General features: G+C 36.9%; 2 protein-coding genes and 1 pseudogene across 2 annotated transcripts in view; 1 reads left to right on the forward strand and 2 right to left on the reverse strand.

Annotated features, from left to right (window-relative positions):
• LOC122082251 (allantoate deiminase 1-like) overlaps nt 1-2,103 on the forward strand; it is a 20,696-nt gene extending 18,593 nt beyond the window's left edge. The window contains exons 7-12 of the mRNA XM_042649718.1: nt 449-676; nt 866-914; nt 959-974; nt 1,514-1,556; nt 1,632-1,793; nt 1,868-2,103. Coding sequence (XP_042505652.1) covers nt 449-676; nt 866-914; nt 959-974; nt 1,514-1,556; nt 1,632-1,793; nt 1,868-1,993 — 624 coding nt within the window. The 3' untranslated portion in view covers nt 1,994-2,103. The remainder of the gene's footprint in view (nt 1-448; nt 677-865; nt 915-958; nt 975-1,513; nt 1,557-1,631; nt 1,794-1,867) is intronic.
• A 1,461-nt stretch (nt 2,104-3,564) lies between these two features.
• On the reverse strand, nt 3,565-9,656 carry LOC122080846 (annotated as a pseudogene).
• A 964-nt stretch (nt 9,657-10,620) lies between these two features.
• LOC122081461 (polygalacturonase QRT3-like) lies at nt 10,621-13,205 on the reverse strand. Its single transcript, XM_042648606.1, has 3 exons — nt 12,827-13,205; nt 12,048-12,284; nt 10,621-11,938 (listed from the first exon to the last, which is right to left on the reverse strand). The coding sequence occupies exons 1-3, from the start codon at nt 13,043-13,045 to the stop codon at nt 10,886-10,888; spliced, it is 1,509 nt and encodes a 502-aa protein (XP_042504540.1). The 5' UTR covers nt 13,046-13,205; the 3' UTR covers nt 10,621-10,885.
• Nucleotides 13,206-18,210: the final 5,005 nt, after the last annotated feature.

Here is an 18,210-nt window from a genome sequence, read left to right on the forward strand (position 1 = left end):
TATGCATGCATGCATCATAGATATACATATACCACCTTATTATAACTCACTACCACCAATATATAAGGTGGATCCACTTTAAAATCAGATCTCTACGGTATATTTTTTGGATCCAAATATAGAGCATTTTTAGAAGGCTCTCAGCCTCTCACTTTCCACGTGTATCATGTTAAAGAGGACTAAATCCATTGTCTTACAAGGTGGTTTTTAACTTTTGGTATGGGTCAGAATCAATCATCAGAATGTCCCACATGGCACCATGGTGCTCAGATATCATTTACATTTCCACATCACCATTTACTCATGAAGTAAGTTTCATCCCAAAAGCATTTCTCTTGTGGATTACAAAGCTCTGAGAACTGAATGAACAATCAACTTTTAAACAAAATGGTGACCAGCTGAAACTACTATGCAGAATAAATAAGTTTTACATTTGATCATTTTACAGGTAACAGTGAGTGGAGTGCAGGGGCATGCTGGAACAGTCCCAATGGCCGCCGCTGCTGAACTAATTGGGTTGTTGGAAAGTCTTTGTAAAGATCCTGAGAGCTACTTGTCTTATGATGGCCATTGTAATGGCTTCGCAGCAGATTCTCTTGCAGGATCACTCGTCTGTACAGTTGGAGAGATATCTAGCTGGCCAAGTGCAAGTAATGTCATTCCAGGCAAGGTAATGGCATGATCCTTGTTATTCTTCTCCTTGTCCCATATTTTTTAGTTACATTTCCCCTACTAGATCAAGTGTGGAACTTCTTTGTCTTTTCTTGTTATGCATCTTCATTTTCTTCTTCTCCATCATTTCCCCCTTCTTGTGCCATTATGACCATATTAGAATGGAATTTGAAATTTCTTTTTACGGGTAATCTTCACCATAGATTTACGTGCAATGGAAGACATGGCACGTGAAGCCATTTGTTAGAGATCCTTTACCATATTAAACATATGAATAACCCTATAGTATTTAGAATACAAGAATCATCAATCAATCATGAAAGATTAATCATGGGTGTAGTCCCTAAACCAAGAACAATAAAGTACTCTCATCTTAGAATACATAACCATATAGATTTACCATATCTGTAATAATCAATGGGACATCCATGACATGAACCATAAATGGGAATAAAGAAATACTTGTATAAGTTTAGAAGCCCCATAAACATAGATCATGAACCTCTGTCCCATGTGGTTAAACATTACTCCCATGAAGATGACAATGATGAACTACGCAAGTAGAGTCTTTCTACTGAGATCTTCTGCAGCCTCTTACTCTAGGGTTTCCTCTCTTTCTGTGCACTTGCTCTTGTGAGAAAGCCGTGCTCCCAAAACCAATAAGGCATTAAAGTAATGGCTGCAGAGACCGTCAGTATTATATTTATAATAGAATCCTTAAAACCCTATTCCACTCTCACAATGGAAAGAGCTAGGAGTTTCCTAATCAGAGTGGATCTATAATTGTTTAGGCCCAATGGATCAATCGGTATCAGTTAAGCCCACATAAAAATTCTAACACCATTATCATTGAACGTTCTATAGCTTGCAACATTGAACGCAAGGTATGAGAGTTCCATCCCCTTTAGAACGTTTGGTGTTGTCTTGGTTGATCAACTTACCTGGTTTTTCCATTTCAGCATGATTCAGGAGCAGTTGTATGTGATCCTGGTCTAAGTTCAAAAATGAAGTCTTCTGCTTACTCTGCCCTGAAAAAGATGGTAGGTGAGGTTCAAGATGAAGTACCTGTTCTGATGAGTGGAGCAGGGCATGATGCAATGGCCATGTCTCATTTAGCCGAGGTTCGTTTCCAGGTCTTCTCTGTCATTTAAGTGAAATTTGTCATGGTTTACTTGTGCTATTATTTTAATTTCAGGTAAGCATGCTATTTGTTCGTTGTCGTGGAGGCATTAGTCACTCCCCTGCAGAGCAAGTTTTGGATGATGATATTTGGGCTGCAGGTTTGGCAGTCCTGGAGTTTCTTGACCAACATGTAACTTAACAAGTACATGTGGTGATGGATCCAATTTTCTATCATATCTCTTAGTATCTTTCTGTTGTACATGTAAAACTGATTGATCGATATGAAGTATCCCTACGTAGTGTAACTTATTTCTGTCTTCGCGGATCACCATCTTATAATGTGATGATTCTGATGAACTAATGGAATGCCGGCTTGTGTCTCTGTATGGTTTGAAGTGAGTAAACTGAAGTGAAATATCTGTGGAAAATAAAATGAAAAACTTTTGGGCACCGTAAAAGGTAGGGGTAAAAGAATTCCATTAACAGTAAACTTTACCGTTGGCTACGTTCAATCATTCATTTCATTTTTCTGTAGGTTTTAACTTTCAGGACCAAAGGAATGTTCTTATTGTGTTTTACAACTAAAGAGCTTATATTTTTATTTTCATCATATTTGAGTCATGAACTTCTAATAATTTTTGTATGTATTTATTTATAAAACTCATGTTTGTGAGGCATATGCATCACGCTGTGAGGTTCTTAATTGCCTCAACATTTTGATGAGTGGAGCAGTTTGCTTCACACCTTAGCATGTTTGCAAATAGCCACAATTTTATCCTCTAAATGATGGTGCTTAATGTTGAATGGTTTCTTCAAAGAACCTTGTTCTTTGTGACTGATAAAATAGTCAACGAAAATCTGCTTTATGGTGGTGCATTTCTTCAATTGCATGATAGCTGTTGCCAATCATTTTGCTTCTTGTTCACATGTTGCATTAAAATCATTTTAACCTACTTCTAAACTCCTAATATAGATTCTATTTGAAATTTGAAATCATTATATCCTGTCCCGTGTCCTGATATCCTCATGCAAAGAATGAACTTCATGCAGTGAACTCAAGGCTTAAGCATTAGCCCTTCAGGATAACAGAGTGAGTTTTTTTTAGCAAGTTCCCACAAAACGCATGACGGCAGGATTAATACAACTGAGAAATGGACCCAAAGTTAAAGCGAATTTCCCAAAAAGTTGCAAAAGAAAGGAATGGCTAGTTGCTGTTAGAAGGCTGTGGAATAGGTTGAAGTAAACTCTTGGAAAATAATCAAACTCCACTGATAGCTCAACCCTTAGTAACTGTCAATCTTAGCCCTTGAAGAATGCCATAGGCTTTTGTTTCCTCTAGCGTTGTAGTTGTAGTCCCCATCCTGACTACATAGAACTTTCCTTGAACAAGAATATCAAAAATCCAACCTGTCTAAAAAGTTAGTAACACCAACATAAACTATGATGTGATAGTTCAAAAAAGGATAACAGAGTGAGTTGTTAGAACTAATATGAACATGAGGTTTTCAAAATGGCCAATTAAAATGTCCAAAAGATGATTGGTTGCTGTAATGCATCTGAATTTTGAGAACTTGAAATAGGAGGTGGTGAGTCCTAAAGTATTAGTGAGTATTAAAAGACCCCATGATGTCGGACATGGTACCCCTTCATTTTCAAGACCAAAGGTTAAGAGGAGTCATAAGGAAACACAATTAACACTGGTGATCTTTGAGCTGCTTTTAGTACAAATGGTATTAAATTGTTCACATCACTTATTGAGTGTCCTAGTGATATGCAAATCCCACGTAAAATTAGGTATTAAATACAATCATGATAAATATAAATTTTGAAATATATATATATATATATATATATAACTTCATGATAAATATAAAGTATTGCATTCATAATTTATTGTTTTTATGTGGCCTTCTTTCTTTTTATGAGATTAATTTCAAATATTGCCATTAAGATACAAAATAAAATTTAAAAACAACTAAAAATCACAAGACTCGTGTAGATGATGGCATCTCCACCTCCCTTGACAAGAAAAGCAGTCTCAAGTGCTGATTCCTTGCACTGCAAATACCTGTTTTCCTCCACTATATCTGTTGTTAAATTCAGCAGAATTGGGCGTTTAGGGTCACAAATAGCACATTGGCAGACCCGTGCAACCCATTTTGCAGCTTCCCAGACACCAAACCTGAAATATCAAATCAAAGTTAAAACTGGCTAATTCAAAGCAAAATTTTGGCTCGTCAAGAAAATTTCAGCAGCAGCTTACGATTTCAGAAGAAAAAGGTAAATAAGTACTAAGAATAAGAAATGAGAGAGTGAAGTCCAACACATTCTATATGTCAACTGTTACCAAAAGAAGGGAAAAAAAAAAAAAGGTTGGGGGGGGGGGGGGGAGTAGATCTCCAGATCTAAATGTCACTGTTGCTGGTGAAGTTCAACGCTTTACAATCACCCACATGACAATGCATGGGTGTGTATCTGATAGAGGGAGGACCCCTGCATCCATCTCATCAACAAAATTCCAGCCTCAAATGCATAACTGGCTGAAAATTACAAAGATGCCATTCCCCTTTTGCGGCAACTTCGTACTTCTTTGAAACCTCAGGTTGAAGTGTTCACTTACGTCCACTTTCCTTATTATTTTTGGGTTGAAGGTTTACCAGTAAGGAGGGAGTCATAATCCTCTATGATTTGGATACACCTATGTGCACCTCCAATTAATTGTTGAACTTCATCTATTTTGAAAGAAAAGTTCTACAACTCAAAATACAACGGTAGTCCAATACATGGTGACCATATACTTGAGATGGCACATGTATCCAAAGGGTTATATATATACGTTAATTTTGCTCAAATAAAGCTTCCTGCCCTACAAAACCTAGACAGAAGAAGAGTCAAGGGAGATCGATACCTCTCTTGCTGGACAGCTAGGGCTGCTGGAACGAAGAAGGAATAGAAAAGAAGACAACGAAGAAGGGGAGGGGGAAGAAGAAGGGCAGCCACGCAGGCATTACTCAACTTAATTTTTCTTCATTAATCAACTAATCTTCTCATGAATTACATGTCTAATTTATAATAAAATAAAATTAAAACCTTCTAATTAAAATCAAAGACTAAGATAGAAATAAAATCTCCTATACCTAGGCTAACATAATTAGGAGCAAATAAGGACTCAAATAGGAAACAATATTCTCAAATAAAAATAAAATCCTAGAATATTCTATTAAACTTGGAACCCAAATTGGATCTGAGTCTTGGTCCGGGTTCTGGAGCGGGTTTGGGTCGATCCATCGGAATGCTGCTGCATCACACACACATTCCTAGTGAGTTGCACCCAGTTTCATTTCACCCTTTGTCGAAACCAAAATAGTTCATGAAATCTCGGTGGTTTCGATTGAGATTGAACTATCATACACACACACACACACACACACACACAAATTTTTTTTTATTGATATATGAACATAAAATTTATTCTATAGATGGAAAAATAAAAGAAGAAGAGCTCAAGAGGCATATAAAATGAGAAAATACTGACTAACTAAGAACCAAATAAATCATTCAGTGCCTACCTTCAAAACTGCTACACGAAATAAATCTGGGCAAGAATTAATAGCTGAAGCAACAAGAAGTCCCCCTGCACTATATCCCCAACCAGCAAGCTTGTTTTCTTGCACAATTTCTTCCTCAATTAGGAATTTAGCACAGGAAATATAATCACTAATAGAATTGTGCTTTTTAGTCCATCTACCATCATGGTGCCATTTTTTTCCCCTACCTCCTCCACCCCTGATGATAGAAGACATTCAAATGGTTACGAACAACAATTAGGTTTAAGTTTCAAATTCAGTATTTGAGAATATTCCGTGATGTACAGGCAAGATAAAGAGTTATTAGATAACCAATAATGTAATTCATTATAAAGTGAAACGGCATATAAGTTTTCAGACGAGCTACTTGGAGAATCTACACACCAAACTTGAAACTACAGAATAATTGATATCAAACAAACCTAACATCAGCATATGCAACCACCCAACCACGATCAAGAAGGCCTTTTAACTCACTGCGCCACCGTTTGTCCAATAACTCGCCATAAGCTCCATGACCATGAAGTAACCCTGGATTCCCACCTTTCTTGTTTTTTCGTGAGTATACTACAGTCAAAGGAACCATCGATCCATCATGTGAAGAGACGTCATAATATTCACAAGCATAGAACTCAAACAGTTCGTTCCACAAACGATCATCTTCACAATTAGCCTCGTTTGTGAGACCAAAACTTTTTAAGCTTGGTGATTTTTCAATGCTGCTACTAGAAGAAGCTGTACCATACAAAGTTCGAGTCCTTTCATGCAAAACATTCTGTTGTTGTACAATAATCCACTTTCCATCTGACAAGCTATAATCCACCACAGCATCAGGCATTTGCCAAAAACATCCATATGGGTTAGTAACAGAAAAAAACACAGATGATTCATCATCTATAGACACATGCAAAACTATAAAGTATAAGCTGTAAACGGTTACATTACCTTCTTTTGTATTCAGAAAATAAAACAGACTACTCAAGCAAATGTTTTTCTACCATGTTGCTCAAGTATGCAATTTTTTTTACAGAACCATGATATTCTTCCCTTGTCTAAAAAGTTGAGATAATCTCGATGAAAACTAGACAATGAACAAACCAGCGAGAGTCAAAAGGCTGGTAACCTATTTCAAGGACCTAGGATGCCAAAGTTGAAAATTACATAAATTTCATAACTAGCTCCTTTCTGTTTGAGATTCCCTTGCTTATACTCCCTGCTCTCAAAAGAGAACAGCTCATTTCTTTATGGTTCCCATAGAATGCACAGTTATTCATGATCAATGTTGTCTTGTATTTGGCAAGGTACACAACACCTAGTAAGTACTCAAGATATCTCTATGATTTAAAATAAATATCTTGAATAAATTTTGGGAATCTCTTCAGGGTTGGATTGTTGATTGTCTTGAAATTATGTATGGAAATAGCTGCTTTGGATTATTCATATTAAGAGGTTTACGGGGGCCATAACTCTTTAAATGGCAGTAGATACCAGATAAATTTAATTTCCAGGAACCTAAACACCATTCCCTCTTTGCCAAACATAGATTATGTTCATAAAAGAACTTACATAAACAGGTTTTCAATTTAGCATTAAATCAGTGAATAGACATTATGTGACGAAGAAGTTCCAAGATATGAGTTTTCTTATTAAACCAGCATGAACAATTCACATACCACTGGTGAGGATATTGTAAATCGCATGGTTGAGGAGTAGTAGTCATAGTTTGGTCCAGGTGAAATCTGAGAAACATGTTTTGGAAGAGGAAGGAATTGTGGATTGAGCTCCTTCAGATGAGTTGCTCCCTCCAAAACTGGTGAGGATATTGTAAATCGCATGGTTGAGGAGTAGTATTCATAGTTTGGTCCAGGTGAAATCTGAGAAACATGTTTTGGAAGAGGAAGGAATTGTGGATTGAGCTCCTTCAGATGAGTTGCTCCCTGCCAGAAAGAGAGAGAAAATTAGGATAAATCTAACAGTGAATTAGGAATTGTGGTTCCATAATTCCATTTACATGCCTTGAAGGGTAATAACATGGATCTTGACAGTGCTAAGAAGAAACTGAAGGCAGATACAAGCAAAAAATTTGAAAATTCCTTGCTCACTACCACATGGCTATAAGTTATTCAAAATGAACCTATAAGCAACCGTAAGTGGGTTATCTGTTACAAACAAACACTTTCTTGCGGACTCAATATTGTAACCATTATAGAATGTGATGACATACAGAGAGAATTAAAATAACCTAGAATGTTGAACACAAGTTTAAAAGCAAATCATACAAAATACAAAGCTCACCTTCACTAGGCAACGGTAGATTAACAGAACAAATTTGGAAAATCCTGTCCTCCCTCAAAATGAGCACCAAGTGTGTGTCATTGAAATCAACATCCTCGACAACAAAATCTGGTTCATCAATAAATACACTCTGTATAAATAAGAAAAGTGATTATTAAGAGAGAGCAGATTAAGAGAAATCAAATGTTACAAAAGGACAATGAATTTAACTAACACATTTCCTAAGATTCACTGTGTTCACACCAAAAAAAAACTTGAACAAGAATGGCATGATAAAATATAGCTCTAGAAAATCAAATGAGCTAACCTCCCAAGTTCTGGAACTAGATGTTTCAACAGGAGATCTGAGCAGATAATGGGAATCAACAGGTTGTCCATCTTTTGTGGCATCCGTAAATAGATAAAGGAATCCTCGATGATGTTCGACAATGCAGTGGGCTTGTGTTTCACACTCCCACACCAATGTCATGCCAGCCAAAGGATCAGCAGAATTTATCAAGAACACCTGTACAAATTAGGGAAAAAATGAATTAATGATAGTCTAAAATCACTAGCAGCATAGAAGGATTGCCAAGGATAATCTAAAAGGGCCCATGGAGTAATTCTACCGTGGAAGAATTGTTTGAGAATGTATTACAGTCACGAACTGGAAATCCTTAGTGTGCCTAATATTAACATAAACATTCTCATCTGACTCTTCTGAAAGCAAAACATCATCTTCATTGGTTCCAAGCATGCGGCAGAAGATCCTAACAGAAAGTAACAAAAGAAAAGAGATCAGAAACAAGTATGTCCAAAGAAAGAAGAAAAAAAAAACACTAAAGTTCTTACAAAACGAAATACTATAGAGCAGACTTGTGAATCTACCAACCGATAAGGCCTCTTATTGTTGTCAGTTACAGTGTAGAGTAAAACTTGCCCACCCTTTGCCCAAGCCAAGTTCGAAAATCAGCTTGAGGCTTACTACACAGCGAACCAGAAGTTAAATCCCTTACAGATAACCTAAAGAAATCATTGTCCTTGTCATACATTGTGTATGCCAGAAAACGATGATTTGGGGACAATTCTGATAGTTCTTCAAAAGCATAACCTGCAACACCAACTAGAAAACGACTACTAAATCAAACGGAACTTGTAGTTCAACGATGAATGCACGCACAAAAAACTACCGCAATACCTCCAAATATCTCGGCTTCTTGATTGTAATCCAGAAGTTTTTGCTCAATTGGCTTCCCAGAAGTGTAATCAAAACACGCAAAAGGAGACTTATACGAAATGAACTCTTCGTGTAAGCTCGCCGACCTCCGACACAGCACTGGATATTGCTTCCCTTCTTCGACACGCCTGTAGTACAACCTGCGACGAGGAAGCCGACCTTGACATGGTAAAAACAAGCACAGGATCTGCAGGGGAAAAAGAAAATATTCTCAAAAAGGGTTTGGGGTTTACAGACCAGGGGCCCCAGCGGACGGGTGGAGTGGAGAGGTCGATGGCCATTCGGCTGGCCATTTCGGATTGGAGCTTCCGCTGGATACGTTCTGAATCGGCCATGACAGCTTCGGTGTACTTCTCTTCTTGCTCCATACAGACGTCCATGTGACGCATGGCGACCTTGTCGCTGAGGTTGGACATCCAGCTATAAGGGTCTTCCCATGTCTCGTCATGGATGGTGAACGATACAGGCTTCTGAGGTGGCTTCGGTAGTGTAGGCGGAGATGGAGGTGTTGATGGTTTTGGAGTTTTGACCTTGAAGTGAGCCAGGCGGACATGAAAAGCGGCGGTTGAAAGAAGGCGTAAACGCCGCTGCTGATGGAAGATTGATTGCAGAGAGGTCATCTTGAGTGCTCTGAGGATTTGAGAGACGAAGAGCGGAAGAAGAGCTCGCACTCTGTCTTGCTTCTTCCCCAAAGGCCAAAACCTTTATCGAGTTGCAGAGATTTACCCTTGGAGAACAAAAGATTGAAGACGATTCTGGGTTTAAGGCAGGCTTCAATGGTTAGTTTCATGGGCCTCAGAGCCATTTTGAGATTCAAGCCCATATTTCAACGTGGCCCAAAAGAAATGGCCAATTTTGGGAATTTGAAAGGACCAATAGACCTTAAAAACTGGGTTAAATCCTTTCTGGCCTGTGAGGGTTTTTGTAATTAAAATACCTTTTGTATTCATATTCCTTGTTCATCAATGCATTTTTGCTCATCGAAGTCAAATACGTAATCTTATTTCTTTTTGGATCGAGTTTTCCTAAGATCATAATGAATGGATGGCCCATTGTGACCCCATATAATAGGGGGATGGGGGAGAGAGAGGGGATCTCATCTGGGTTGTCCCGTCATTCAGCAACAGTGAAGACAAAACTGTCCTTTCTTGTATATATATTTGAAGGTTTAGTACTTGTCCTACCAAAAAAAAATAAAAAATGAAGTGTAACATGTAAATTCTTTAAGTAGGCATCTTTATTTTTTTATTTATCTATTTTATTTTTTGGGAGGAAAGAACATTACCCTGTGGGTAATGCAAGTGGGTAGCATTCTGTTTCCCTTTTTGTAACCTTTAATTCTAAATTAGATATATTTACTCAAAAAAAAAAAATCGAAATTAAATTATATAATATATTTATGCTTCTCAATGCTCTGGTTTCCAACTGAAGACTTTCCCAAATTCTACGGCAAAATAAACAAAGCCCAAGGGGAAACAGAGTTTCATTGGAATGGAAACTAATCAATCTATGCTCTCTTAACTCTGTAGTCAATGACCTCAAGTCTATGCAAATGCCAATTTCTTTTTTCATTTCAAATGATCCATGGTCTCCAACTCCTGGAATAAGCGGAGGAAAATCAACTTATAGAACAACTTGTCATTATCGTGAATTTCTTGATAGGACAATAATCATTCAATCTATGCCAAAAATAAAAAAAATAAAATGGTCATCAAAGTCCAACCATGCTTAACAAAATCAACTGTAAAAACCTTATGTGCATTTCTTTCAAGAGTAGTCAAGACCAAAAGCCAAAGGGACCTAAAATTGAACTAGAGACTAAAATGAACCCTTTCCACTCAAGAATCATTGTTTTCATCAAATTGCTGGTCAATTCAAAGTTTCAATTCTGCACTTTGTGAATCTTCTAATACATAGATGAGATCACTGAGACATGCTGGAATACCTTGTATTCTCTCCACTTCTTCCTCAAAATTCATAACAAGTCAGGTCATCAAGTACCTGCAGGACTTTGATCCACCATAACATAGATGCTAGCAGTTACTGGCTTATCTGACTCAACAACAACATGGTTCCCAGACATATTCCGCAAGGCATGATTAGGGAACGAACCACTTGTGCTTAATGTGTATAACACATGGTTTATGAGGTTAGGAAATAGTAGAACCTGATTGAAGTCAATGTCCCATAAGCTTCCATTCCCTTGTTTCAATCCTCTTGCAACAGTTGCCTTTACTCTCATCCCATTTACATTATTCCTGTCAATCACAACTTGATCGATGTTCGTGAAAGGCCCATTTGATTGATCCAATTGTACAATGTCAATCCCGTTATCACTTCCTGAGAACATATTATCAACAATGTTTACACCTCTCACCACACCCTTGATAGACTTGAATAGAACAAAAGCATCTCCAAGGAAGAGTGAGTTTGAGACATGTAATTGCACTGGATCCTCTGCGACAATACCGGTGTAATCCAAGTAAGAATTTACTATCCGGGTTTGTGTCAAACCAGGTAGCTGTAGATAAATTCCAGTTCCACCAAAACCAGTAGCCTTGTTATAGCAATGTACCCCAGAGAGTGTATTAGCCTGACCAGATACTAATATACCAGTGGCAGCAGAAAAGATGACAACATCTTTGACAGCATTATCATTGGACCTTAAGTTGATTGCAATGCCTGAGAAATTCCTCTCACCTGGGTCATTTCCTGCAGTTATATGTTGGCCAAGGAAAGAGTTTCTAATGTAGGTTTCATGTCCACCTTTGACCAATACTCCATTAGATGTGAAATGGGTAATGTAACAATTACCTATAGTAGTTCTAAGTGAGTTGATAACTAAAATTCCCCCTCCCCTGTAGTTGGAGTCTAACAAAAGGTCTTTGAGGGTGATAAATTCATAACTATAGGTTGACGAGGAAAGCTGCTCTTCCATGGAATTGGGTTTTTCCTGTATATCTTCATTAGCTGAAGATGTAGACAACTCTATTAAATACCGGTCTGCCGGGAAATCATCAGATGCTTGCAGTGATCCACCATGAATCTGTTTCAGTAAACCAAGTCATAGTAACAGTAATGAGAATTAAGAATTTGATCTGAATAACATTTTTATGGGTTCTAAAAAAAACCAGTAAAGAAATTTTGGAGCCTACCAAGAGGTTTCCACCACCACTGGATGGCAATTGCAAGGGGTGACTAATCAAGTAAGAGCCTCCTTCAAGGTAAACCTCTGCACCACCAAGATTAATAATCCCTTGCATAAGAATTCTGTCACTTGGGGCTTGAAAAGCATCAGAAATTGCCCTGAGGAGTGCTTCTGTGCTATCTGTTTTTCCACTTGGATCTGCACCATAGTCCATTACACGATAAATTCGAGATCTTGACAACATCTACAGCATCATGAAATTGTATTGATTCAGCAAAAAATTCCAAGATTGTCAAAGAAGAACAACCAAATCAAAGAAACTAATAACAAAACCCTGATACCTAAAAAAAGAAATAAAAAGAACCAGACAAGAGTTGAAGAAGTAAACAAGAAAAAAGTAAGATAGTTTGTTGATAAACAGACAAAAATGAATAAAACCCTTCATCATGTCTGTTGTCACTAGACATTAAGATCATCCACTATACCATGATGAATGCAGAGCAAGAAGATATGAATTCATGAGTCATGACCTCTCACCAACCATGACTTTGTCAAGAACTTTATTATCACTAAATAAGTTATAACCCATAATATTAAGATTTCAAGTTTTTTTTCTTGATAATGCATTAGAAAGGATGAATCCACTATGATCACCACTGGCATTCTCATAAGTGAAACACAGAACAGCAGAAAAGAACATTTGAACTGAAGAACATAAACCACTATGCAGAAGTAAAGAAAAATATCTAAGATAGATCTAAAATAAACAAAATCAAGAAAAATTACCGTTGGAGTATAGCTGGGAGAAGGTGAAATGGAAATTTCAGATACAGGAGCCAAATCAGGGCGGAGAAGCGAAGCCTTAAGCCTCTGCATTTGTTTCATTTTATCATAGTAAGAACTCTCTGGAAAGCTACCCATATTTGCATTCTCCCCATAAGCATGAACTGCAATAAAACCAACCAACCCAACAAGCACAGAGATCAACAGAGCTTTTCTTGTCATTGTCGCTTCAAGTTCTTCTTCTTTACCTCTCAAGCAACTCACAGAGAAATGCTGAGAAATAATTGGAGTGTTTTTATAGAAGAAGAAGACAGATGGGTGAACATTGAAGGAGATGGGCCTACCGGACTTCCTAAGAAAGGTTCTACTGTTCTTTGTCAAATGAGATCATAAACATAAAACAATGTAGCTTCTCTGTAATTTCGAACTATATTTGAATTTCCTATTTAATTTCAACACTTACTTCCCAGAAAAAAACAGATGGCTGTTACCCACTTTTTCACTTTAAGAACCCCAACTGATTGACATTCATGTACAGGGCTAAAGTTAGTTTTCTCAATTTAATAGTATTGCTTCATGTGAAGGGGAGGAGGAACTATATGGTGCAATGTGGTACATCATCCTACATCCTTCCCAAGGACCCACATGAATCAGATTGCTGCAATCAGGGTTTTTGCAACCATGGAAATCAATAGATGCAATTCTAGCCTGCATAGATCAGGCTCTTCAAGGGATATATATCAAAGTCTGGATTGCCAAAGAGGACCCACCAGATGAAAAATTCATACAGATGAGTGTTAGTTTTCATTGAGAAGAAACGAGGCTTTCCAAATCATATACTTTTCCACCTTCATTTATAACCATATTAAAGTCAGATGCAGAAGTAGTTCAACTAAAAGAAGCCAAGATAAAAAAGGAAATGAGAAAATGCCAACTACCTCAGGGCTCAGTGTGTTACATTTATCACATAATTCCTTCTCTGAGAAACATTTTTCTTCCTATAGAAAGTAGAGGGATTAATTTTGTACTATTATGTTAGAAGACTGGCCCTACCAAAAAAAGCCTTAGAAGACTAGCATTAGTCTTTTTTTGTTTGGGTAAAAGACTATAGCAGTAGCTGGGAGAAAAATTCAAATTAAGAATTAAGATAAGATGTTATGTGGATAGCAAAGGTTAGGGACAAATGTTAGGACCTGATGTCTCTTTCTCTTTTTTTTTTTTTTTTTCACATATAGTTTGCTCTCGTGGCAGACGAAACTACCCACTACCCCAGCCCAACCATCCCACTTTACACGAGGTGGTTAATTGCTCTCTCTCTCTCTCTAAAAAAATACCCAACTTTAAATTCCATTAATTAGAGATTGTTTGGCGTTGCAGGGTCGCCATAAAAGGAACAGTAATCACCCATCCACCCACCCCGGGCAGTGATTTGGAAAACAAGGCATAGCTCGATAGCATTGCCATTCGGTAGTGCAATTGTAGCAGAGTTAAATAGAAGAGGTGGTAACTTTTAACAATTGATACACTCTACCAACCCTACTCAAAACCATTCAAACATTTCGGAGTTTAGGATATATTCTAAAGCGGAGGGGCACGTGATGCTGCGATTTGGTGGTCAAGTGGTTGAAATAGCCTCTTTACATTTTCGGGGTAAAGCTACGTAGTTCTCGTCCCTCTGGACCTCGCACATGTTGGAGTTTTGTGCACCGGATACACCATTAATGTATTCTAAAGCGAGAAAATAAAGTCGAATCAGGTTTCAGAATATGTTCTAGACCCAAAATTTATTCTAATAATACATACTAAACACAACCTTAATTTCTGATGAATTAACACTTTCGATTATAAAACTTAAAGATAATTTACTTTTTTCTTTTTTTAAAGATAATTTACTCGAATCTAATCAAACTTGCAAATTAGTTTATAAAGCTTTAATTGGTGGTTATAATGCTTCAATTTGTCTACTTTGGGTTCTAATTGGAGGCATTTTGGAGTAATCATTTGTTGATATAATAATGTACGAAGGTGAGGCCGTGATGGAGTGAAGCAAATTGATTAATGGAGAAAGGGAAACGAATTCACGGCTTTAGTTGTTGGGTTTTGGTTGCTCCTTCATGTTGAAGAAAGCCCCAAAAGGAGGCCTCTTTGCGTGTGTTTGACATTAATATCAGAGCTCTTCATTTGCCCTCTTGTCTTGCTCCCATTGGATAAGGCTACTACTTCTTCTGGTTTAATCCAAATGCAAGGCTCAAAGTCAACGTTTATCACATAAGTACCTAACCAAACCCTCCCCTTCTCTCACCTCAGCCTGACCAGTCTCAGTACCTAACCAAATCTCTCTCTCTCTCTCTCTCTCTCTCTCTCTCTCTCTCTAAAAGAAACAGATGATTAAAATTACAAGGGAATCCAATTACACATAGGAGGTACATGGATAAATGAGTATAAAATTTGACCTATATGTGACCTGTCTAGGTCATTTTTTAGTTATTCATATGCTCGAAATTGCCACATCAACTTTTCATGTGTCAAAACTTAATCTAAACCATGGATAGCCACTAGTTTTGCCGAACTAAGAAAAACTTTTGGTATTGTCTACACTGAAAAGATTCTCATGTATGTACATTTGGGAAGTATTTAGGGAGAAGATTCTCTAAGATAACTGAGAAGGGTATACTAGCAACCTCTCTCTACCTCTTTCCATCTCATACGGAGTGACTACCCTTTTTGCCACTCTTTATTAGTGCACTCGCTATGCTGCTTTTTTCTAAGATAGGACGTAAATGAATAGTTAAAAATTCTTCTTTCATATTCAAATCTGTTTTTAGGAAAATCCACATTCACAAAAATATTTCAGAAAGTATCTCAATTATTTGAAAGCTAATATTATGCAGATACGGATATTTCAATTTTGAGCTGGATATTTATCCAATCTGTTTCGGTATGATAATAAAAATATGATTAAAGAATATTTTATAATAAGCGAAAAAAAAGCTCCCTAGTTGTGCAGTCCCTGTAAAAGATAATCAGATGCAGATGCGAATATGAATAATGTTATATTCGATTTGAATTCCATCGATTTACATCCTTATTCTGAATCTTTCCAAATATCTACCCAAAAAACAAAAAATAATTACTTTTTTTTTTGTGGTGGAAATTAATTACGTTCATACTACGCAGATTATAAACAATCTGCTGAAACTAATGCCAATCTGGGCTGACCCATGTGGCCATCTGTGTCTCATAGAGAGATTTGGCATGCTGGTCAAGTTTGGCCCAGCCCATTACACCATAAAGTTTTGTTCTGGCCCAAGCTTTAGAGCATCTGATCTTATTTTTAAGCCATGTCTGCAACTGAAAAAGGTCCATTGACCTGTTCGGCTCTGTTCCAAATTCTCAAATGGGCGCCGAACCCACAACTTTTGTTGCAGTTGGGTGGGCTTCTTAAACATTGTAGTCATTTATAGAAAGAAGGGTACTTATAACCAACGATTCTGAGAGAATCTCTTCACCGTAAGTGAAGAAAAACTATTCTTAGATACTTTCACTTGACGCCAATCAGTAATTAGTTTTTAAAGGGCCCATTCTTTCTTTCTGTTTATAAATAGGTGTTAACTCAACAATTAATCGAGCAATTGTTGTTAATAAATTAAGGGAGAAAGAACACTATTAGTCAGGTGTTGTCTATGCTTAGACATAGGCGATTGTGAAAAAATCATGCATTAAAGATGCTCCTACCAACTCTTCCACTAGCCTTGCAAGCTAGTGTTGCCTATATCAATTGTCAGGGTTCTTTCTTCTATAATTTAAATAGAAAAACTGTTGCCCAGGTTGCAACAACCCCTATGGCAACCAAAGAAATAAAATCTAAAAGGGTATTTTGAAAAATACTATAACCTGGCATTTGTGAACCCTAGGGGGAAGTGAATTATTCCGTTTCTTTGGCTGTCAGTAAGCTTGGTTGCAACCCGGGTAGCAGCCAAAATTTTTCCGCCTAGTGAAATATAGTGTTTCACTATTTGTCACTTAATTAGTAATATAAGGATTAGTCCAATGTAATACATACCAGACAAACGTCTCATTGGACCCCACATCTCATCATGTGAGACTTTGCACTCAGACTTCCTATGCTTGCATGTCAATTTTCTAAGTCCACATCCTCTACAATGAGCGGTGAGGAGCGATGAGCATCGAACGACTGAGAGCATCTAAACACATGCCCCAAGGGGTTTCTAGCCACCCGATGCTCATTGTATCGATGCAATTGCTACATAGGATTTTCTATGCGTGATTATATATATGTGAGGTTCTACCAAAAAAAAATTATATAAGTGAAGTATAACTTCACCGCACGGATCTTAGTTGCCACATCGTCAGAAAAAAGGACCTCAAGAGTGAAACGGCATGATCTTGGGCTTCTTTAGTAATTTTATGATAGTATAGGGCTTCTACGTAAAGTGAACGTCACGTATTTTGTTGACTTGTCAATACTTTTTCTTTGTTATTGCGATCTTGAGATTCTTAAGAAAACAATAGGAGTAGATTCCATATTGCAGATGGATCAGTCAGAAGCATCACAACCGTTTGAGTGACATCATCTGTTGTGGGATTGGGCATTAAAACACTGATTCCGAAGCTGTTCCAGATCTAGACTGATCGATTCCAGATTTCATGTTTTCAAGCCTGTTAGTCTGTTACATGGTAACAAAATCTAGCTGTCGCCACGTCGGTTCCTCCTAATAGGAGTGTAGCACACAACTCTAGAAATTATTTCCCACGTGTGGCCTTATATTTTCATGTTTAAGCATAACTACTTTGTGGTTTTTATTTTTCTCACCTCTATCCCCCCAAAAGTTATTAGCTTATGATTTATTTATTTATTTATTTATTTTATTATTATTATTATTATTATTATTATTATTATTATTATTCCACTAAGCCATAAATAAGAGTGACATATATGTATATGAAAAATATTAATACAAACATGTTTTTTTTTTTGTCAATTTTTTTTTCGAATCTTAGTTAAGCCATCGGTTGATCAGATCAGTTCATTTTCTACTGATTGTCAAAAATCCAAATACGAACCACCTTGCTAACCCTAGTCTCATATATTATTTCATTTTTCTGGTAGAAGTAATATCATTTCTAGTGATTGGATTATTTAAGGTTCATTTTTGTCCATGTAAACTTCATAAGAAATATGAAAACACTTGTTTTCATGCGTCATTACTAAAAGAGTGAAAAATAAATGGAAAAAAAAAAAAACTAAATCCTAAAATGAAAACCTTATTTTTTATTTTATTTGGTCCTAACTGATTTAATACGATTATATTCAACTACAATTGAAATACACATAATTTCTTATTATTTAAATCAAAATCAGATCA

Source organism: Macadamia integrifolia, chromosome 6, assembly GCF_013358625.1.
Source record: "Macadamia integrifolia cultivar HAES 741 chromosome 6, SCU_Mint_v3, whole genome shotgun sequence".
In the NCBI taxonomy this organism is placed as follows: Eukaryota; Viridiplantae; Streptophyta; class Magnoliopsida; order Proteales; family Proteaceae; genus Macadamia; species Macadamia integrifolia.

Excerpts from the sequence above, each read along its gene's own strand:
- LOC122081461 (XM_042648606.1), bottom strand. The coding sequence starts at position 13,045 with ATGACAAGAAAAGCTCTGTTGATCTCTGTGCTTGTTGGGTTGGTTGGT. Across the intron at positions 12,285-12,826 it reads CTCCCAGCTATACTCCAACG|ATGTTGTCAAGATCTCGAAT; the intron begins GTAATTTTTCTT and ends ATGATGCTGTAG. Across the intron at positions 11,939-12,047 it reads GTGGTGGTGGAAACCTCTTG|ATTCATGGTGGATCACTGCA; the intron begins GTAGGCTCCAAA and ends TTACTGAAACAG.